The sequence below is a fragment of the Globicephala melas genome, chromosome 1 (assembly GCF_963455315.2).
Source record: "Globicephala melas chromosome 1, mGloMel1.2, whole genome shotgun sequence".
Lineage (NCBI taxonomy): Eukaryota > Metazoa > Chordata > Mammalia > Artiodactyla > Delphinidae > Globicephala > Globicephala melas.
This window is the reverse complement of record NC_083314.1, coordinates 166,203,933-166,226,697: the sequence shown is the minus strand read 5'-3', so window position 1 is coordinate 166,226,697 and position 22,765 is coordinate 166,203,933. Positions and strand designations below refer to the sequence as shown.

The following is a 22,765-nucleotide window of genomic DNA, read 5'->3' as shown; positions in this document are numbered from 1 at the left end:
CTTCCTGCCACCGCGACCCTGGGCAGGGAGGGCGACCCTGGGCCGGGAGGGTGGGTCCGAGCCCAGAAGAGAAAGAGGGGCAGAGGCTGGCGGGTCATGCCCTGGTCGCCACGCGCCGCTCTCTTCTGGGACCTGGTCCTGGGCGTATTGGGCACCCTCGCCTTCCTGATCGACCTGGGCGCCGACCTGTGGGCCGCGAGCCAGTATGTGCTCAGCGGTCGCTACCTGTGGGCCGCGCTAGTGCTGGCGCTGTTGGGCCTCTCCTCAGTCGCGCTGCAGCTCTTCAGCTGGGTCTGGCTGCGCGCCGACCTCTCCAGCCCGCACGCGCCGAAGCCCCCGGGCCACTGCCTGGCGCTGTTGCATGTCCTGCAGCTGGGCTACCTATACAGGTGAGCGCCCTGCCCTCCGGGAGAGGGAGGGGGAACGGAAGTCAACGTCACCTCCTGAAGCTGGGCTGGTAGCGCAGGTGAGAGCCCTGACCCCGCGACGGGGGCGGAGAGGAGAGGACTGAGACCCTGAGGAGGAAACTAAGCCCCTTGTAGTTTAGCGGGCGCCTCCCCCTACAGGTGAGCTCCTGATCCCTGATGAGGGAGAAATCCGGCTGGCAGCCCTCAGAGCTCATGAACAGCACCCTTCCTGGCACAGCTGAAGAAACTGAGGCCCAGAGAGGGAAGGGAGGCACATGACTTGGAGTTGGACCCTTTGGGATCCAATCCTGGCTTTACCACCCGTGTGGCTTTATTCCTGCCTTTCTCTGAGCCTCAGTTTTGTCCTCTGTTATAGGAGGTAGTGATCTCGAGATAGGTGTGGCTGGCAGGCCTGTGGTGAAGGGCAGAGAGGGAAGTGCCCCGCACAGTGCCTGGTGGCAACAGACCTCCCGTTGCTTTTAGCTGTGGGTGGAGCCTTGGGCAATTCACTTGACCCCTCTGGGTCTCAGTTTACTCATTGTTCCAGAGGCTCACAGTGTAAGGATTAAATGGAATGAGACCTGTAAATTGCCCTGGTGCAGAGTAGGCAGGCAGCACGTGTCAGCTAGCTTCATGATCAGCTGGGTCACCCTGGAGTTGCAGCAGCCCTGACCCCCAGAGCAGCGCTTGTTCCCTCATGGCCAGTGCCTCCCACCCTGTCTTTCCCAGTTGTATTCTCCCTGAACACTTGCTCCCCACCCCACCCCCTCACTCCCAGACCAAGCAAGAGGGCAAAGGTGGGGTCTGACACATCCATGTCCCTGGAGCCATGTAGGGTTGGGCTCGGGCGGGGGCCCTCTAGAGATGAGGAAACTGAAATGAAGGGGTCAGAGTCATGTGAAGTCAGGACATGATGTGGTCTGGGTTGGCATGGGATGGACGGAGCCAGGATCTGCTCTTGAATCCATGTTTACAGATTCTCTCCAGATCTTGCCTTGAGTCTCGAGGAGTGGGTGAGAGGAGCTTTGAATGTTGCAGTGTTGCCTGAGGGACTGTCCAGGCATCAATAACACCTTGGGTGAACACGAAGGGGCACAGTTATTGCAGTCCTGGCAGCCCGCAGTGAGCCCTGAATCTATAATTACATCATGTATCTTCTGTTTCTGCTGAGCATGAGTCAGACAGACTGTACTGAGCTTTGGTTGAGAAAACGGTGTCTCTGTTCCTGCCTGTGACTAGGCTGAGGCCTCTGCCAGGGCACTGGGGGACCTCCCCCCGCCCCGAACTCGGGCCTGCTCCCTGAGTGTGTTGTCAAGTTCATCCAGGGGAAGTGACAGTAAACATCTGATGAATGAACTTGCAATGAGTGAATGGCCTCACCTTCCAATAGCCAACTGAGGTCAGTTCTGGGCGGGGGGAGATCTTGGTCCATCCTCCACTGCCCCCTCATGCCAGTGGATCTCTCAGGCCTGTCTGTCCAACCTCTGGACTCCCTTAACTCTGCCCCGTCTGTTCCCATCACTCTGGGCAGGCCTGTTAAATGGATCCCTGGGTGCTCTTTCTGTAGCACAGTAGGACCTGTCTTGCCTGTGCTCAGAAGCTCTCAATGGCTTCCTTCCCCACAGGATCCTAAGAAATTCTTACACTTGCTAAAATTTGAGAATGCTCACTTTAGGCAATTTCCCAGTACACCTTTCAAATTCAAACAGCTTTGGGTCCAAATCCTGTTTCCACTGCTCATTTGCTCTTTGGTCCTGTTTCCCCATCTGTAAAATGGGGATATTGTAAAGGAGTAAAAGGGACAAGGTTTGTGATGAGCTTGGTATGGTGGCTACCGCAGAAGTAATAGCTGTTGTATTTATCCCCACTTCACAGATGACGAAACAAGTTCAGTGAGGTAAGTCGCTTGCCCAAGGCCTTATAGCATGTATGTGACGAGCTAGGATTTGAGCCTGTCTGCATCCACTCGATGGGTAGGGAAAGAGGAATGCCACAGGATGCTAACTGGGCCCCTTGGGGCATCGTGTGTACTGCCTAGGTGCGTGCAGGGGCTGCGGCAGGGGCTGCTGGTGTGGCGGCAGGAGGTGCCTACCCAGTTCGACTTGGCCTATGCCGACTTCCTCTCCCTGGACATCAGCATGCTGCGGCTCTTTGAGACCTTCCTGGAGATGACACCGCAGCTCACACTGGTGCTGGCCATCATGCTGCAGAGCGGCAGCGCCGAGTACTACCAGTGTGAGTGTCAGGCCCTCGGCCAGCCTCCCTTTTACACCTTGGGAAAGTTGCCCACAAGTGTCAGAAAGGTTTTCACTCTTTTATAAAGGCTGCTTAGAAAATAGGAGAATGTCCTTTAGTCGGGCAGGTCTGTGTTCAAATCCAAAGTTATGCTCTAGCCTTGAGTTTGGACAAAGGACCCCACCTCTCTGAGCTATCAGTTTGTTCTCATCTGGACAAATAAATGGATGTCATAAATGATCCTACCTCATAAGGTTAATGAAAGGTTTAAGTGAAGTGATGCCTATAAAGCCTGTGCCTAGTGCATAATAAATCTTAAGTGTAATTTTTACAATTTTGGAGATAACAGGTGAAGTGTGTAGGGTGCCTGATGCCTAATAAGCAATTTGTTGATTAATAGATAAATTACTGAGCGCCTTTGTACATGCAGAGTGCCTTTTTTTTTTTTTCTTTTGCGGTACGCGGGCCTCTCACTGTTGTGGCCTCTCCCGTTGCAAAGCACAGGCTCCGGACGTGCAGACTCAGCGGCCATGGCTCATGGGCCCAGCCGCTCCGCGGCATGTGGGATCTTCCCGGACCGGGGCACGAACCCATGTCCCCTGCATCGGCAGGCGGACTCTCAACCGCTGCGCCACCAGGGAAGCCCCGTGCCTTTGTTTTGATCGAGCACCTTTGTGCCTGTCCCTGTGTTAGGAACACCACAGTGAATAAGGAGATGGACACAGCCCCTGGCCTGCCAGGACCATAGACTGTAAAGCAGGTAGTTACAGGAAAGCATGTGGAGTGATCTGAAAAGGAAGAGGCGGGTGGCCTCATAAAACACAGGAGAGGTTTGTGCAAAGAGAAGCTTTGGGAGGGCTTTTAGGGAAGTTGCCCAAGGTCACAGGCCAGCTGGCAGCCAAGTTAGGACTCCAGCTCACATCTGATTCAGGGTCTAGGCTTCCCCTTCTCCTCCTCAGCCCTTGCACATCTGCTGCCGTACCAGGCACAGCCTCCCAAGGAGCCAGTCCCAGCTCTGCCTCCACTCTCTGCGGGACTTGGAGATCCCCTCTCTGGCCTCAGTTTCCACAGCTGTACAAGCTGGGGAGTTGGACTCCGTCTCCAAGGGCCCTTTCAGTTTGCTAATCTGAGGCTGCAGTATTAATTGAAAAACAAAACAAAAACCAGTAATAGCGGCCATCACGATTGAGCGCCTGCTATCAGCCAGCACTGAGGAAAGTGCTTTATTGTCATCATGGCTCACATTCATAGCGCCTCTAGTTTGGTGCTGTATTTATCTCCATTTTACACAAGAGGAAAGAGATGCCGAAAGGTGAAGCGATTTGCCCTGGGACACACAGCACTCACTGTGCGCGTACCGTCGGGCCTCTGTCTGTGAGTCCCGCATCCACAGATTCAGAGGGCTGACTCTTATGCCATTTTATATTAGGGACTTGAGCATCCGCGGATTTTGGGAACCAATCCCCTGTGGATACTGAGGGATAACTGTGTTTTTTGTTTGTCTCTTTGGAGGCAGTGGGTGTCTAGGACCAGGGCTAAATGGGGACAGTCTACGCTGTGTATGGAGGGAGTGGGGATGGGGGATTGAGGGAAGAGACAGGTTTTCCCAACTTTTGTTTAGCAAACATGTATTCAGCTGCTGTTATGTGCCAGCTTCTGGGGGATCCCTGGGGAGCAGAATCTGTTTCCTACCCTGAAGGAGCTCAGAGATGAGGAAATAATTACTGTGTGATAAGACTCCAGAGAGGAATGGGGTGCTATAGGAGCTGCACAGCGGAGTGGGGTGGGCTGGGGTCCAGATGGGTGACTATAGGGGATAATGAAGCCAGAACTTGCAGGGTAAGGAGGAGTAGGCCAGGGGAACCAGGGCGTGGGTCCACCTAATACCAAGGGCACCGCTTGTCAGGTCAGAGAATGCGGCACGCTGGCAAACTGGAGGAACATCAGCCCTGACGAGACCCTGAGTGTGGGGTGGTTACAAAGGCCACAGATCTGATTCCAGGCTGGGAGTGGGTTCCTGACCCGTAGCAGGTCCCCAGCGAACATCTGTTGACTGAATGCAATAGGGAGGGGGCGGGGAGGAAGCAGTCTAGAGATGCTTCCAGCCCTCGTTGGAGGGCCTGGTGCTTCTAGTCCAGGATGGGCAACTAGGAGGTGGGATAGGATCCCCACTGTACACTTCGAGTCTTGGAAAATCAAAACCGGGGCCCAGTCTGAGGGTGGAGGGGAGTAGAGGCTGAACCACCCGTATAACAGGGACATCCCTTTTGGCCCCGGAAGGCAGCTTCAGCTAGAGGCCTGTCGCCACCCTATGGGATTTCCTGCTTCCCTTTCTGAGACTAAGAAGGGGGAACTGGACTGCTGATTTTCAGATCCAAGAAAGGCGTGGGCTCTTCCAGGAAAGGAAGGGTTACAGGGCCCTAGAAGATGCTCAGGGTGTGGCCAAGGCCCAGGGGTGCCAGATGCTGGGTGACAGGGGTGCCGATGAGAGTGTATAAGTCACACACCTTCTCATCCGTGAAAAATATAACCGTGGTAGCACCTGAAAAGGAAAGGTTTGCGGTGAAGGGCAGACTCCATATGGATCCTAGCTCTGTTTGGGGTTGTGTGAACTTACTGGTCTCCAGCTGTAGTTTTCAACAAATTGGGGTCCGTAATACCCACGTCAGCGTAGCTACGAGGCCTTCGCAGTACCCGTGGCCTCTGGGGAGTGCCTGCAGGCTGCCCGCAGGGCTCACCTGTCTCCTCTTCCTCTTCGTAGGGGTCAGCATCTGCACGTCCTTTGTGGGTGTCTCGTGGGCACTGCTTGACTACCACCGGGCCCTGCGCACCTGCCTCCCCTCCAAGCCCCTCCTGGGGCTGGGTGCCTCCGTGATCTACTTCCTGTGGAACCTGCTGCTGCTGTGGCCCCGAGTCCTGGTCGTGGCCCTGTTCTCGGCCCTCTTCCCCCGCTGTGTGGCCCTGCACTTCTTGGGCCTGTGGCTGGTGTTGCTGTTCTGGGTGTGGCTTCAGGGCACGGACTTTATGCCAGATCCCTGCTCCGAGTGGCTGTACCGGGCGACGGTGGCCACCATGCTTTATTTCTCCTGGTTCAACGTGGCTGAGGGCCGAACCCGAGGCCGTGCTACCATCCACCTGGCGTTCCTCCTGAATGATAGCCTTCTGCTGGTGGTCGCCTGGGTGACTCAGAGCACCTGGCTGCCCAGCGGTTGCCTGCTGCAGAGGCTGCTGCCTGCGGCCGGCGCCTGCTTCCTCCTGGGGCTGGCTCTGCGGCTGGTCTACTACCGCTGGCTGCACCCCAGCTGCCGCTGGGAGCCTGACCAGGTGGACGGGACCCGGGGTCTGCACTCCCTCGAGGGGCGTCAGCTGCCTCAGAACAGGCGCATGGCCCATTTGGCTAAGAACTTTTTCCCCAAAGGTAGGGATGAGGCTGCTTTGCCATGGAAGGGAGAGGTGAATGGTGTCCTTTGAGGCAGGGTCAGACCCAGCCAAGGGGACTGAAGGCCAGATGGAATCAGTTGGTAGAATGTAGAAGATAAGCTGCTTATGCTGCTGTGGGCCTTGATTCACTCAACGAGCACTCGATGCCTGATCTGTGCCAGGCGCTGGAGACCAGAGTTGAGTAAGACAGAGGCCTGCCCTCAAGGAGGAGAACAAGACGAGAAGGGCTGGGCCCTGGAGGGTCCAGGGCCCCAATTATGTATGAAACACTTTGGGAGGAAAGAAGAGACCGCCTCTTCCCTTCCCCCCAAACAAGTATAACCCCAAAGCATCCCAGTGTTGGTATTTTTACCTCCCTGGCTACCTCTAAAATAATTGGTGGAGCTGTTGTCCCACCCTTGGTTCCCCTGTCCTGGGCTGGAAGGCCCCAGGACCTCCAGGATGTGTTCTCTGGAATTCTTCCTCCCCTGCCCCACCCCAGTCATTCAATTCATTTAGCAAATGTTTACCGAGGGCCTTTTACGTGCCAGAAGCATCATTCTAGCCTTGGCAGATCAGCTGCCATTCCACCTTCACCCCTTACCCTCTCCAGATACTCCAGAACAGGCTCTCAGGCTGGAAGCCAGGGATGCCCGACTGCCTGTCAGCCCTGTCAGCCCCTCCAAGGCCTTAGTGCAGCTGGCCCGGCCTCTGCCTCTGCTCTCAAGGGGCGACCTTTCAACCAAGTGCCTTGTGAACCTGCGGTCTGGGCCGTGGCTCGGCCCGCTGAGTATGTTTTTGTGCTTCAGGCAGTGTACTTTCTACCTCAGTCTGTGTGGGTGGAAGAGGTGTGTATATCTGCGTCTCTGTAAGCGAGAGACACGTGTGTTGTCTTTGTTGAACAGTATTATTAGATTATTATTAAAACCTCATGAAATCCCCTAGCCTAGTTGTGTCATTAAATCCGCCACCAAGTTCAAAGCTGCCTGGAAAAAAGGGGTCAGGGACGCAAAGTCCTCCTCTCAAAGTCGGTAAAGGCCCTGGGACCAGAGAAGAGGGCTGGCTTAGGCAAGACTTCTTAACCTTGTTTTCTAAGCGTCAGGAGCTGGTGAGCCAGTGTGGTGTTGACCGCTCAGGTGGGCATCAGAACCCAGATCTGGGCTGACTCTACCTTGTGCTCTTAGCCGGCTCTGCTGCTGGGCCTGGCGGGAGTAGGTACACCTTTGGTATCAGGAAGTGAATACGCGAGCGCAGGTGAAGGAAGGTCTTTTTGCTGGGAGGTCACTGGGAGCGATGCAGTGATGACAGGGGATGTGGATGTGGGCAGTGGTGTTGGGGAAGTCTGTGATTTGGAGAAAGAAGGAGCAGGGAAAGGGCTCTGGAGACAGAAGGAAATCATCACCACTGGGACGGGATCCAGGAGAGTCTGTTATTCATTCATTCATCTAGTGGAGACACAGTAAACAGAATAAGTGAAAGAATGTATCAGATAGTGTTAAGTGCTAAAAGAAAAATAAGGTAGGGAGAGTGCGTGTGTGTTGTAGGTGGGAGTTACAATTTTATATAGAATGGCCGGGAAGGCCTCCCTGAGAAACTGATATACGCCCTAAAGGAGGTGAGGATGACAGCCACGCAGATGTGCTTTATTCCAGACACCAAGTCAGCAGTGACTGGATGAAGGAGGGCTTGTAGCAGTTATACTGGCCTGGAGCCAAGGCTGACACAGAGATGAAGGTTGGGAGCAGGGAGGAACTCTGGGAAGATGATGCTGGTGCTTTTTACATACACAGAATGGTAGAGGTAGAAAGGATCTCCAGGATCACTTAGTCCAATGATTTTCAGACTTCTGAATTTCATGAACCAATATAATGGCCAACATGGTTGCCAAGTTAACTTTAATGAAAAAGGGCATAAAAACTACCACCATCTATTATCTTGTCTTATGAAAGGACATATAACCTCAGAAAAAGGATCATTTTTTTAATTGACTATAAACACACATTTGCACACACACAAAAGTGAAATCATTATTTTTCTCAACTCATAGGGAATATCAAGGGTTGAGACCTCAGAGAGCAGGCTTGGCCTTTATAAATCCCTGGGCTTAGTGTCCAACCTAGCCTCAAACATAGCTTCTAAGGGGTTCACTAAAACAAATACTTGCTCTCAACTATACTTCAATTAAAACAAAACAAAACAAAACTTGCTACATTGACTTTTCTCTACTTCTTCCTGTCATATGTGGAGAAGACTAGGCTCTGGGGAGATGCCATACATGCCCAAACAGATGATGCAGTGTAGTGTCTCAGGCTATTTCCCCTGAGAAAATCCAAAGAGATGTTTAATTTTTTGGCTAAGCTCTCATCTGTATTCTCTAGATGAAATTGTCAAAGAAGGGTAACAGGTATGTAATTTAAAAAGCTGTGGAATTTAGTGGTCGTTTCATTTGTAAATAAAGTTTACAGAATCAAGAATTTAAAAAAGATGACAGTGATGTTACTTGTAATTAGAAATTTCCTTTGAAGATTTCCATTGTTTTTTTTTTTTTATGTCAAGAAACTTGTTTTTGAAGAATAAAAAAGCTCTTGATTTGCTCATTTTAACCTGCCACCGGAAAGGTTCTTGAGAAACGTGCAGACGTTATACCTATTGGAGGGGGAGATGGAGATGTCTACTCTTTGGGCTTAAAAACTAATAACACTCTGATCCCTGTACTTCTGACCGATGAACAAGTTTGCTTCAACTATATTGTGGCTCAAAATGTGCATCTTCTGATGAAAAGATTTAATGCCTCAGAATACAAGACAACCCCCTCTTTTCTGGGGGGAATTAATTTGGGGAAAAATACACCTTATAGTCTGACATGTATGGTACTTGGAAGCTAGAACCCAATTCTAATCTCCATTGGAAAAAAAGGCAAAAGGATTCCTGACTGTTTTCCAGACCAATGAACAGTCAGACTCAAATCTAAAGAAATGAAAAGAGAAAAAAGTAGTTGATGTAACATGAAAACAAGCCAAATCAAACAGTTTGGTATCAATTTGTCAGTTTTATTGCTTTTGCATTTTAAGCTCAGCACAGCAAGGTATTGATTTTTTTCATAATTAAATTTCAGCACATTTGACAGCAAATGAAATCTCTTGGCGTTCCAGTCCTAAACTTTGAAAAGTGATGTATTTTAGAAACAATTAAGAAATAAACTTTCCCTTGCAAATTATTTTAAAATATTTACTTTATTTTCTCATTTATTTATACCAAGTGGTTAGTTTTATTTGTTTGTTTCTTTTGGTGAAATTAATGACTCAGTTACTGAAAGGGTGGCATCTTTCTAATGAGCTCTTCTGATTTTTTATGAAGCCCTACTTAGAAGCCTACTCAGCTGGGCAACTGGGCTGATCCTACTCAGAAAAGACACAGGAGCAAACCATATAGAAAATAAAAACTTTATTTTTTCAAGTTTACAAGATAGTTCCCATTACATATAACATTATGGTCAAGGACTCTACAGCCACAAATGCCCGCAGTCACATAAATATATCTAATCAGTGCCTTTTCCTGCTAAATGAGGCATCTGAAGTCCAGAGGGTCATGTTTGGAGTAGAGGTCGTCCTTAATGGGATGGCTCCCATCAGTGCATTAGGAACTAGCTAAGTAACCTTGCTTGCTAGAGCTGTCTGACTCAGAGGAGAGGAAGGGACAGAGGGCCTGCTGATCAGAGGTGGGACAGAACTAGATTTTCTCTCGTGGTTTAAGATATTTCAAAATCTCAGAATTCAGATTTGGCCTCTACAGGGTATTTGGGGAATTCCAACTTTTGGATGAAAAAGGAAGCCAATTTAGTGGTAAGAAACAGAAGGCTGCTTAAGAGGGGTCCTAACTGCCCCCTTCCTGCAGGAGTGAGGAGGGGAAGGCCCCAAGCCCACCAGCCCTGGGCTTAGACCATCGCTCTCCCAGGAGGAGGGAGAGCGTGGCTCCGCCCCTCAGCTCCTCTCCCCCACGGTTCAGTGGCACCGACACCCATTCAAGGTAGTGAACGTCTAGAAGCTCCATATACTGCAGCTGGAGTTTGCCGACCAGATTCTGCTTGGAGCTTTAACGCGAACAAGTTTTTGTAAACTGCGAACAAGCTGTGGCACAAGTCTCCTGGGACACTAGCTTTGCTCCCCCAACTCGCAGAAGACAGGAATACCCCAAACCAAATAAAAGCCCAAGTAGGCATCTGAATCTGGAGCAGGCATCCACTCTCCTGGACACCACCAGCTGCCCCAGGGGCACCGGACAGGGTGATGCTAAGGCACAGTCAGTTTTACATTCGAAAGTAAAGCCACCTCTTAAACCCAGGACACAGATGACAACTCGATTCCCTACTAGAGACGGCCTAGCTCTCACCACGAAACGTGCAGACCCATCTTACAGAACCCACGGTGCCCAGCTGGGAAAAGGACTCATCATGTGGCTTATTCCATGGGCACTCTTTCTAGTAAAGAGGGCTTCCCCCTTGATGAAAGGACCCACAGTATCCTTTCGACCTCAGCCTCCAAGAACTCGTGGTGCTGCCTACTTCTTTTCCTCTCCAGACCTCTGTGCTGGGGAAGAGGAAAACACAGGCTCCAAGAAGATCACTGGGCTCCCTGAACAATTCATTTTGGCAAAGAGGAGCCAGGAAGCTCCATTTTCTGTCTACCCTCTAAACAACCAGAAAAGAGCAAAGGCGGCACTGCTCAGAGAGCTTCCTCACCTCTCTTAGCCAATTTCAAGTTCCTTTTGCAAAGACCTAAGCCGTGCAGTCAGAGCAGGAGGGAAAAGGCCATCGCAAAGGGACTCCAAGTCATATTCTAGGAATAAAGAGCTTGTCCCAGCGGGCAGGGAGAGGGAAGTGTGTGTGTGTGGACCTGTGTGCACGACGTGGGTACCGCTCTGCAGCCTGAAGCACAGCACCAACAGAGTGGCCTTTGTCCAGGGCAAGAAACCAACAGCTCTACTGCCGGTACGGGGAGGGCTTGGGGCCTGGAAGTACAGACCCACCCTAAAGCATTCTAAGGTAAATTACCAAGCAAGGCAGAGCAGCATCTGGGCAACTATGCTGAACTCAGACCAAGAAGGTCCGCCTCAGGCTTTGTATTTCCCGTCCAAAGGAAACAGGCCAAAGAGGCAGCTAAGTAATGAGCACTGACTTGAGCTCCTCTCCAAAAACATCTTCTCTAAAACTGAGTCACGAAGCACTTCCTCAATCAGTTCTGAGGGAATGTGTGTATACCAGCCTTTCTCTGGGTGACCTGGCTTTAGAAGGAACCTGACCCCTTTGTGCTGCAACATCTCTGAAAATGGATATGCAGAATCTCTGAGTACAAGCATTTATAGCTGGGGTTGGTCAAGGATGCCTCCTACTAAGGACCCAGACTGCACCTCTCTGAGGTGCTTATAAAATCACCTCTCTCTGTGCAACCTGGAAGAGGCCGAACTTCCTCAGCTCTACGGAAGTTTATTCTGCCTGAGCAGATGCCCAGGCCAGTCTTGGAGGGATGGGGCATCCACAAACACAGCTGGACTGAAGGCTGCGACCAGTGCCTGGGCACCCACCGATCCTCCCAGAAGTCAGGTTGAGAGATGTTCCTGCATTGGGCCCAAGATTGAGTTTTCAGGCATGGAGTAGGGGGTCTACAACCTCATTTAAATCAGGAAAGTGTTTCTGGCCTTCTGGTTTCCCATTTTAGAAGGGGATTTGAGAAGTGGGAAGGGTATATTCCATGGGAAAACTGGGTTGTGATCATGGCAATCTGTTCTTCAGTTTCAGGCTGAGATCTGGGTAAATACATGTCCAGAACACCTTTCAACAGGGCTTAAAGGATTCAAAGAAAGTCAAATCCCTTCGTAGTTTTGGCCAAAATGTGATTATGAACCTTTTCTCAGACTTGACTACTTGGGTCCAAAGCCTGGGGACTGGCCAGAGCTGCATGGGGGTGGACATGAGGTACAGAGGGCAGGAAAGGGCCAAGAGCCCAGCACTGATGACTAAGAAGGGCGAGGGCGCTGTAGAGGTGAACATGTGTTGGGGAAGGGTGCTTCTCTGCAGGAGGAAAAGGTGGAATCTTCTTGTTTCAAGAGCCAAAGAAGTGGAAATTCCTAAGAAGCCTTAGTTCTTCCTTCCAGTTTGGAGGTAAGCCCCTTGGGACATATCCTTTGACTAAGAGTCAAGCTGAAGGCTTACAATTTACTGTCTAAGAGAAGGAGTTTCTAGGGTTGTGCCATTTGGTGAAAGGGGAGAGGGACTGGAAAGGGGACTAAGGCTTCTAGGATGGGAACCAGCAAAGTCTACAGTGAATCAGTGTCCATGCCCCACAGTGCAGCCAGCCAGGAGATGGAGGAGCCGGAAGGAAACCGCCCGAGAGAGCAGGGCGCTGGGCAGCTGAGGAGGTGCTACCGTCACAGAGAGGTATCTCAGATAGTTCAGTTACGAGTTTCCAAGGAAACTTTACAGACCCCTTTCTTGCTAGAAAGAGGGCGGGAACCTGCTTCAGAGACCAGACCCTTACCTATAAAAATAACATATACATTCACTGGGAATATGTTCTACAGCTAAGGAGATTACAAAGACTGCAAGAGATGTTATTATAAAAGTCTGCTGCGTTTATCCTATCACCACAAGTTAACGGCAGTTCTCAATCTGGTCACGGAGGCAGAGTGCAACTCTGCCCCAAGAATTTCCTTTTCTTTTTCTTCATTTATTTTGACACAAAATAAAACAAAACAAAACCCAGAAGAGTTAAAAGCACTGTAGCTGCGGTGAGTCTATTGTTCTCTCAATCCAACTGTCTTCCGCTCCTATGTGAGGATGAACACGGGGCTGCAGCTCACTCTTAGCAAAAATAAGCTTCATCTCTTGCAGCTGTTGGTTTTGATTGTGTTCTCGCCAGCATTCCATGGAGAAAGAGTTCCCAGTTGGTTCCGGTCTCTAGCTCCTCTCAGGAGTGAAAAGGAGCTCGCGGGGAAGGCTCTTCATTCCAGTTCTTAGAGAAAATCAAGCTCCAAAGCCTGGTGGAGGGACACCAGGTCTCCGTGGTTTGTGATCCTCCAGAAGGGCATGTTGTGCTGGAAGGGGGAGGAGGGAGGGACACTGGTTAACCCAACTTCTTTTGGGAGCTTATATTTACCCACACCCCTTCCCCCACAGACCTCTCCCCAAAGTACTTGGTAACCCTCCTTACTCCTGCCCACCTCATAAGACTGTCATACGGATCAAGTAAGTCATGTGTAAAGGGACATATGTATACTACAAGACACTTACAGATGGGAGAGATTTTTATTACAGAGTTACAGTGGTAACTCTGTGCTTGTATGAGACAGATTTGTTCTAGCTACTATGTACGATCCTCAGGATCAAATAAAATGACCCATGTAAGAAATCAGTATTAATACAGTATTATATTTTCTTATGGATAGTCTATTTTCTATAAGGTTCAGAGCTGCAAAGCCCAAATCTTGTCCATGACCAAGATGAAGAACAGAGAGATCTAGAAAATAATAATCCCACTATATTATGTGATCAGAGTTATGTCCAGAATACTGTGTGCCATTCTGGAAGCCATATTTTAAAGAAGGGCTTTGAAAAACATGAGTGTTGGAAACCATGTTCTATAAAGCTGAGGAAATTACCTTTACTAATCATTTTGTTCAGACTGGTTGCAAGTTACCTGGAATACTGAAAGTCCTAGAACACAGTTCTTTTGGCATGTAACTCAGTGCTTTTTCAAGCCTGCTGCTCACGCATAATATTTAAAAGGCCTTGAATATACTGAAGAGGAAGCAGACTTGTTATGTTGTGCTCAGAAGTGCCAGATTAGGACGAGGATACAAAACAGAAATTTTAGTTCAATGGAAGGAGGAATATCCTAAGAGCCTGGATGACCCCACAGTGGAACAGGATACCTGGGAAGCAGTCTCCTCACCCTTAGGTATATTCAAGCAAGGACTAGAAAGTCTTCCGTCACAGAGGGTGCAGAAAAGATCCCTCAGAGGGAGGAGACTGAGATCTAAGGCATTTTCCGATGGGTGTACTCTGTGGCAGATGACTAGAAGCGTGCGCTTAGAGACACAAAGTCTGATAATGACTTGAGTTGTTCTTCTATCTCCCCCACTCCCTTCTTCTTCAGACCAAGAAGCACTGATGTCTACATCCACTAGCGTCTTCCCCAGAGGGCAACAAGCACTTTAGAATTAAAGCTGGAAAGCCTGGAAAAGTCTGAATGATTGGCCTTTAGTGTAAAGTCTCACGCTCTTGAGAAAGCATTGACCTCTAAGACGAAGATGGAAGATGGGGCCCACGTCAGGTTTAATGATTGGCGTCCTTGTAGCAGGGCTCAAAGATTTTAAGATTTTAGAGTGGCAGGGAGGAGAGAGAAGGGGAGGATCTAACAACTTACAGGGAAAACTCTGCATGGGGAAAAAAATGACCCTCTTTTTTTTTAAAAGAAAAATGGGAGAGGAATAGGAAGAAGAGAACACTGTAAATGCACAACAGATTACTACGATTTCTGAGTCTTACCATTCTTCTAATTGCTCAATGTATTCCCATACAGACTATTTACTTTGCCATGTTACCTGTTTGGCTGCGATTTCTTCATCCCGTCCATCTCCAATCACTACGTATGTGACTTTCTTTCCAAACCTTGACACAATTCTCTCGAAGCAGCTCTCTTTACCTGATGAGAAAAAGAAATTTCCTATTGGGACATTCCTACCTTTCTTTTTTTCAATACCAAAGAAAAGGGCTGCTGCTAGGTTCACCTGCCTGTGCTTAGACAGAATCAGGGCAGCCCATGTGGTTTGCTTGGTGGGGAGCAGGGGTGGTAGCTAGGGATCCAACAGGCTCTCTGCCCAAAGAATGTGAAATTGTGCCATTCACACAACAGACTTTCTAGGCACTGTGCTCTCTAGGTTATTTTAATTTTCACACTGAGGGTGAAGTACCTAAGATCTTAGTGTGGGATGTTTCTATAAACACCATATGAGAGCTGTGCACACTCCCTCCCTGTTCCATAGCTCCTGTACTTTACAATATACAAAGCAGTTTCAAAGTGTTCGTTCACTTAATTCTCAAAATAATCTGGTGAGACGGGTCCCATCCCCTATTCTGATAGATGGAAATGGACCCAAAGGATTTGTGACTTGCCCCAGATCACAAACAAGCTAGTAGCTAGACTCTGAGCCTCTCACTCCAGAGTCTAGGCTCTGGTCATTGTGCCATGACGAAAGGACTTTTTTTTTTTTTTTTTTTTGTGGTAAGCGGGCCCCTCACTGCTGTGGCCTCTCCCGTCGCGGAGCACAGGCTCCGGACGCGCAGGCTCAGCGGCCATGGCTCACGGGCCCAGCCGCTCCGCGGCATGTGGGATCCTCCCGGACCGGGGTACGAACCCATGTCCCCTGCATTGGCAGGCGGACTCTCAACCACTGTGCCACCAGGGAAGCCCGAAAGGACGATTTCTGAGGGGAAACCGTTAGTGTAAGAAAAAGAAGTGGAAGTCCCCAATTTCCGGTTAGTAATTAGGAAAAAAACAGCCATTTCCTTCCAACTCTACATTTCCCAGAAACAGTCCTAGTCCTGGGCCTTATGTCTTTCAGGAGGGGAGGAGTCTCAGAGTACCAATGAATATGGCAGCAATATTTGTCACATCTGGAATTTCCTATTATACTGTGTAACTGCAACTGAGATCCTGTATCAGTGACATTAACCTTGGGAAATGGGTGATTTAAATCCACTGCAGACAGCTCTTAGAAACATGGTGATGAATCAAAATTCAAATCCTACCTGGAACCAACACCTAAACGTGCACACATAATACTGCTGTGGCAAAGACACTGTACTTGCATAAGTAAATAAAAAGAAAATTATCTCTCGTGCTCTTCCTTCACCATCTCTTATGTTTTATTAAAACTGCTTCTGCCACCTTCTTCAGTTAAGCAAGGCGCTAACTCTGCTTCCTTTTTATATCCTGCTGCATTAACTTTCTCATCCTATCTTCTTGCCAGATTCAGTGACTTAGCACCAGGGTTCCTGTGTGAATAAGAAAAAGGCGCGGGCTTCCCTGGTGGCGCAGTGGTTGAGAGTCCGCCTGCTGATGCAGGGGACGCGGGTTCGTGCCCTGGTCCGGGAGGACCCCACATGCCGCGGAGCGGCTGGGCCCGTGAGCCATGGCCGCTGAGCCTGCGCATCCGGAGCCTGTGCTCCGCAACGGGAGAGGCCACAACAGTGAGAGGCCCGCGTACCACCAAAAAAAAAAAAAAAAAAAGAAAGAAAAAAGAAAAAGGTATCTCTTCCTCAAGGCACTTGACTGCCATCTGCTGGAAAACTCTTGTAATAAATATACAAATATAGAAATATACAAATCTAAGATGACTACATCATATCTGACAAGAATCTTTACACCCATACTCAGAAGTCCTGATTGGTACATCTAAGCAACTGCAAAAGTCTATGACATGCCTAGCCCAGGTGGCACCTCACACCTGGACCAGACACTAGTCCACTTGGGGCCTCAGTCTCCCACTCTTAATACAGGGCTTGGCTTAGGTGCACTTAGGTCCCTTTCAGTGCTACCGTTTTATAATAGCATTGTCACACCTTATGTTCATATCAAGCATTCAATCCATGTGTGCTAAGTAAATACATTTTAATTTCACAAATGATTAAGGGGATGGCTCTACTCTATGCCTTGAGCCCCAATTTAAACATTAAATAATTCAACTAATAATGAGTTCTTAACATGTTCTTATTAAGTGTTAAAGAGTTATTTGTCTAATTCCATTCCAACCATTAGGTCCTTACCTAAGCCAACCTCTGCTAGACCCACAGTCTAATTTATGATTTATAGAAAAAGCTTCTACGTCGGTAGGATTTTAGAAATTTCCCCTAAGACCCAACAAAGGGAATGTCTCTTATTTAGAAGACAGGGACATAGAGATGTTTTCATTGTCCTGGCCTTCAATGATCAAGGAAGAAATACAATTAAGAATGTTTCCTCTAAAAGGATTAAGAGTAAGTTATTAACAGCTCAGGGTAAAGAAGTAGCCATATGAAAAAATAATTCCAATACAGTTGGTAAATACGCTGCTTCCATTTTATACTTTCAAAACAATCCTAGAGATGAGCTCTCCTGTTCAGGAGGATAAAACCAATGACTAGTCAGTTTACCAAATGTCAAGTGATAGAAGCTGTCACTGCAAGACCAACCAAGCCTTCGGAGAAGATTAGGTTCTTGAGTTTCCTCTATCAGAAAGACTTCTGGGCTTCCCTGGTGGCGCAGTGGTTAAGAATACGCCTGCCAATGCAGGGGACACGGGTTCGAGCCCTGGTCCGGGAAGATCCCACATGCTGCAGAGCAACTAAGCCCGTGCATCACAACTATTGAGCCTGTGTTCTAGAGCCTGTGTGCCACAACTACTGAAGCCCGTGAGCCACAACTACTGAAGCCCATGCGCCTAGAGCCCATGCTCCGCAACAAAGAGTAGCCCTCACTCGCTGCAACTAGAGAAAGCCTGCGCACAGCAACGAAGACCCAACGCAGCCAAAAATAATTAATTAATTTAAGAAAAGAAAGACTTCTGACATCTTCAGAAATGATTTTGAGAATTCTCTTCAATGTCACAGAGTGTCCATTAAGAGAACTGCAATTCTGAAACCATTTCAGAGGAACCGAACAAACATTTCCTCTCCCTGCTCTCATCTCATAGTTCTGTAAAGGAAAGCCTCAAGCCTCTCACTGTGGTTACCATGGTGCCAGGTACCACTGTAGCTCTGCTAATTAGCTCTGGACGAAATTGAGAAAATCACCAAATAAGCACACTTACTGTCAGAAGGAATAAAATCATGTCCATTAGTTTGATGAGCCTCTGAGTGCCAGGATGCAGCATCAAGCACTACAGAAATCTACCTTTCAGGTGTGGGAAGGTTAGCGAGTGCTCTGAGTTCTTACAAAATGCATAGTAAAGCAGGGGCAGCAGTAGCAAAATCTGAAGGGGGGTTACAGATGTATCTCCCCCATCAAAGCCCTTGTAAATGAAGTAATTCAACCATACAAAAAAGAACAATAAAAAATAAATGCCTATATAGCTACCACCAACCCAGCTTTATCAAATCTTAACACTTTAGAGTTGCTTTAGATAAAAAAATATAAAAATGAGATCGTACAGATTTATTTGAAGTTTTCTATTTACCCCTACTTGATGACATTCTTCCTCCTTTCTCTCCCTGAGCGTGTATCCATAAACGATGTATGGCTATTATTGTGAACGTTTTTTTACCTTTATATAAATTATATACTGTACATACTATGTGTAATGTGTTTTTTGTGTTCAGCATTGTTTTTAATACTAATCCTTAGGGATATATGTAGTTTTAGTTCATTCACCTTTTTTTTTAAAAATTAATTAATTAATTTTTAGCTGCGTTGGGTCTTCGTTGCTGCACGTGGGCTTTCTCTAGTTGCGGTGAGCAGGGGCTACTCTTCGGTGCAGTGTGCAGGCTTCTCATTGCAGTGGCTTCTCTTGTTGTGGAGCATGGGCTCTAGATGCGCGGGCTTCAGTAGTTGTGGTGCACGGGCTTAGCTGCTCCACGGCATGTGGGATCTTCCCAGACCAGGGCTCGATCCCGTGTCCCCTGCGTTGGCAGGCGGATTCTTAACAACTGCACCACCAGGGAAGCCCCAGTTCATTCACTTCTAGCTGCTATACAGTATTCCATTGTTTGACTATTTTCTGTTCATAGACAGGTTCATGTGCTGTTTCTAATTATTTTCTACTATGAACAAGGCTGCATCAAAAAAAAAATTCTTGCACATACCTCCTTGTGCAAATGAGAATGAACTCAAGGGAAGGAGTTGGCATATTTCAAGCTTTGCAGGTCATATGATCTCTGTTGCAATTATTCAACTCTACTACTGTAGTGTGAAAGCAGCTATGGAAATGATTACACATGGCTCTGTTTCAATAAAACTTTCCAAAAACAGGCAGTGGGCAGAATTTGGTATGTGGGTTATAGTCTGAGACCCCTGCTCTCGAGTATAAATATCTAAAAGTAGAATTGCTTGGTCATAGGGTTATGCACATCTCAAACTTTACTAAACATTGACAAACTGTTTTCCAGAAAGTTATATCCATTTTCAATCCACTAGCAGAGTAAGCTCTCACTTCCCTGACAGTGCTGTCAATCTAATAGACGAGAAAGGCATCACATTTTAATTTGCATTTCCTTAATTTGCAGATCCTTAATTGGTGAGGTTAAAAAACTTTTCATATATGTTTACTAACAATTTGGGTTACCTTTTCTGCAAATTGGCTGCTCCAAGGTTTTTGCCTACTTTTTAAAATTATGTTGTCTGTTGCTTATTGATCTGCAGGAGTTCTTTATGGATTCTGTATACTAATCAACAAGTAAATGTATTGCAAGTATCTTCTCCCAGTCTGTGATTTGTCTTGTCACTTTATGTCATCTTTCACTGTATATAAAATTAAAAGCTTCACACAATCAAAATGATCATTTTCTTCTGTTTTTTTTTTTTTTAAGTACTATTTTTGGGGTCTCTTGAATGAGATCCCTCCCTACCTTAAGGTCATACAGATACTCTTCTATTTTCTCTTCTAAAAATTAACGTTTTGCTTTTCATGGTAAATTTTTTATCCACCTGGAATTTATTTTTGCAAATAGCATAAAGAAGGAATACAGAATCTGCTTTCTTCCCCCGTAAGGATAACCCAATTATCTGAGCACCACTGACTGAAGGCAAGTTCCATGAGGACAGAGGATTTTGTCCCTGCTATATTCTGAGTGCCTTGGCAATGCCTGACATTTTTTAATCTAGCAAGTAACTACAACTTATCTGCAAATGAGGACTGTCTCCTTGGCTGCAATAGGGAAGTAGGAACTGTAGGCACAGACTAAAGGGTCTGGAGGGGTAAGGAGATAGCTGTCATAGTCCTCTTTCCCCGGACCATGTACAGCACATAAGATTAGAGTGACACATTCTGCTGTCTTCTCAGCCAAACAAGTATAAATCTGGTGCCAGTTCACTAATCAATTCAGCAAATATTTATTGAGTACTTACTATTTCATGTACTTAGAACTGAATACATTTTTAGGGGATAAAAAATATCTTCACATACACAGTCTCATTTGATTTTCAAAACCTCTCTGGTAGTTTTCCATCTTACATGAGAAAACTGAGGCTCAGGAGATACACTAATTTCCCTAAAAGCTAATAAGTGGGGGAGTTAGGACTCTATCCTAGTCCTTAGTTTTTTGTTTTTCCTTTTCAAAAAAGTATGGTAAAAAAACACATAACATAAAATTTACCATCCTAACCATTTAAAAATATACATTTCAATAATATTAAGTATACTCACACTGTTGTGCAATAATTCTCCATAACTTTTCATCTTACAAAACTGGAATTCTATACCCATTAAGCAACAATTCCCTATTTCCCCTCTCCCCAAGCTCCCATTAACTACCATTCTATTTTCTGTTTCTATGAATCTGACTACTCTAGGTACCTTATACATGAGTGGAAACATACAGTATTTGTCTTTCTGTGATTGGCTTACTTCACTTAGTATAATGTCTTCAAGGTTCATACATGTAGTAAGCATGTGACAGGATTTCCTTCCTTTTTAAGGTTGACTAATATCCCACTGTATGTATATACCACATTTTATTTATCTATTCATTTGATGGACAGCTGGGTTGCTTCCACCTCTTGGCTACTATGAATAATGCTGCTATGAACATAGGTGTGCAAATACTTCTTTGAGATCTGCTTTGGATTCTTTTGGATATATACCCAGCAGTGGGATTGCTGGATCATGTGACAGTTCTATTTTTAATTTTTGAGGAACCGCCATACCGTTTTCCACAGCAGCTGCACCATTTTACAATCCCACCAGAAGTGCACAAGGGTTCCAAATTCTCCACATCCTTGCCAACACTTGTTATTTTGTTTTTCGGTGTTTTTTTTTGATAGCAGCTCTCCTAACGAGTGTGAGGGATTTAACCATTTAAAGTATGTATCTTAGTCCTTGATTTTTAATCTAGTGCTTTTTCGATTATACTACATTACAGTGCACTCTCTGTGAAAGAGGAATTTGAAATGAGGCATAGTGGATTTCTAAACTAGATATTATGTTCTTTCAAATATTATAAAAGAAAAGAGCATGATAAATTTTAAGTCCAACAGACCTGGATTCGAATCCTGTTTATGTAGCTTACTAGCTGTGAAGTCTTGAGCAAACTACATAACTGATAAGCCTGAACTGCCCCATCAGTAATGTCAGGAGAAGAATGCTGTGAGGATTATAGATATATGTATATGTAAAGTGTCTAACTGAGGAACTGGTAAATAATAAGCACATCCTAAGTAGCAAGTATTATTGAAAGGCTAGTGACAAGAAACAGAATTGAACCCGTACCAATTTTGGTAGCACTGTAGATGTTTTCAATAGGAAATATTTCTCCTAGCCCATATAGGAGAACCTTGGCCAGAGCTGGAACCAGTTGGGTTGTAGTGATCAGAACATTCACACAATTCTTTCTGGAAGGGAGAAAGAGGGAAAAGAAAAGAAAAAGGTGAAATCAAACCAACCTGCGAACAAGAATTCAAATGGATCTTCTCTGTAGGACTTGCTTGTGAAAAATTAACCTCAAAATGCCTGGCATGGTATCTGTTCAGTGCCAATGTTCACTTTTTGCTCTAATTATCTCAGGTTTATTTATTTTCCCAATTAAAGGACAGAGACTTTTGTGGTGGACACAGAGCAGCAACTTGATTCTTGCCTCACTTCCTTCTGACCATTCTAGCTCACTGCATTGTTAGCAAACCCCACCAACCCACGGCACTGATACCACACTCCAGAAAACACAATGAGGCTTTCAGTTACAGTGCCATTTCATCTGAATGAGATATGACTGAAGTCCTCTCTGCTCATCACACCATGGCAACATAAATTTCAGAATACATATTATTTTCACAAGTCCTTTACCTTCACAGATATCCACCCCTTGGTGTCAGTTTTACTGTTTAGTAGGCTGTGAATCTGGAATTCTTGCTTTGAGGGAGGGACGAATAAGGGTATGTATTTATTTCCCATTCTAAGCTTCAAGCTCAAATCTCCTTAATCTGCTTAATGTACCCGTTTTCTTTTCTTTTTTCAAGTTATTTATTTTTGGCTGCGCTGGGTCTTTGTTGCCGTGCGCGGGCTTTCTCTAGTTGTAGCGAGCAGGGGCTACTCTTCCTTGCGTGCGCAGGCCTCTCATTGTGGTGGCTTCTCTTGTTGCGGAGCACAGGCTCTAGGCGCACAGGCTTCAGTAGTTGTGGCTCACGGGCTCCAGAGCGCAGGCTCAGTAGTTGTGGCGCAAGGGCTTGGTTGCTCCGCGGCATGTGGGATCTTCCCAGACCAGGGTTGGAACCCGTGTCCCCTGCATTGGCAGGTGGATTCTTAACCACAGCACCACCAGGGAAGTCCCTGTACTCTTTTTCTTTTGAATCCCGCCTTCCTGAGTAGGTTTTGCTACATTTCTCTGGTGCTTCCTACACTTAGGATATTTGTGATATAGCTCCTACATGTATTCTTTGATGTCACCAGGCCCACCCACGTTCTGGGTTGGAGATTCTGGGTTACTGAGTATAATTTAGTGAGCAAAAAGTAAGAGAAAAGAA

At 46.9% G+C, this 22,765-nt stretch overlaps 2 protein-coding genes across 9 annotated transcripts in view; one reads left to right on the top strand and one right to left on the bottom strand.

Moving 5' to 3' along the window:
- The first annotated feature begins 45 nt into the window (after positions 1-45).
- Positions 46-8,518, top strand: XKR8 (XK related 8). The gene is made up of 3 exons (XM_030872669.2): positions 46-389; positions 2,446-2,642; positions 5,404-8,518. The coding sequence occupies exons 1-3, from the start codon at positions 97-99 to the stop codon at positions 6,111-6,113; spliced, it is 1,200 nt and encodes a 399-aa protein (XP_030728529.2). The 5' UTR covers positions 46-96; the 3' UTR covers positions 6,114-8,518.
- Positions 8,519-9,484: 966 nt separating this feature from the next.
- The window catches only part of EYA3 (EYA transcriptional coactivator and phosphatase 3), a 104,361-nt gene continuing 91,080 nt past the window's right edge, over positions 9,485-22,765 (bottom strand). For all 8 annotated transcript variants that reach the window (XM_030872592.2, XM_030872652.2, XM_030872661.2 and 5 more), the window contains 3 exons: positions 21,519-21,640; positions 14,661-14,761; positions 9,485-13,151 (listed from right to left, as the gene is read on the bottom strand). In XM_030872592.2, coding sequence (XP_030728452.1) covers positions 13,071-13,151; positions 14,661-14,761; positions 21,519-21,640 — 304 coding nt within the window. In that variant the 3' untranslated portion in view covers positions 9,485-13,070. The remainder of the gene's footprint in view (positions 13,152-14,660; positions 14,762-21,518; positions 21,641-22,765) is intronic.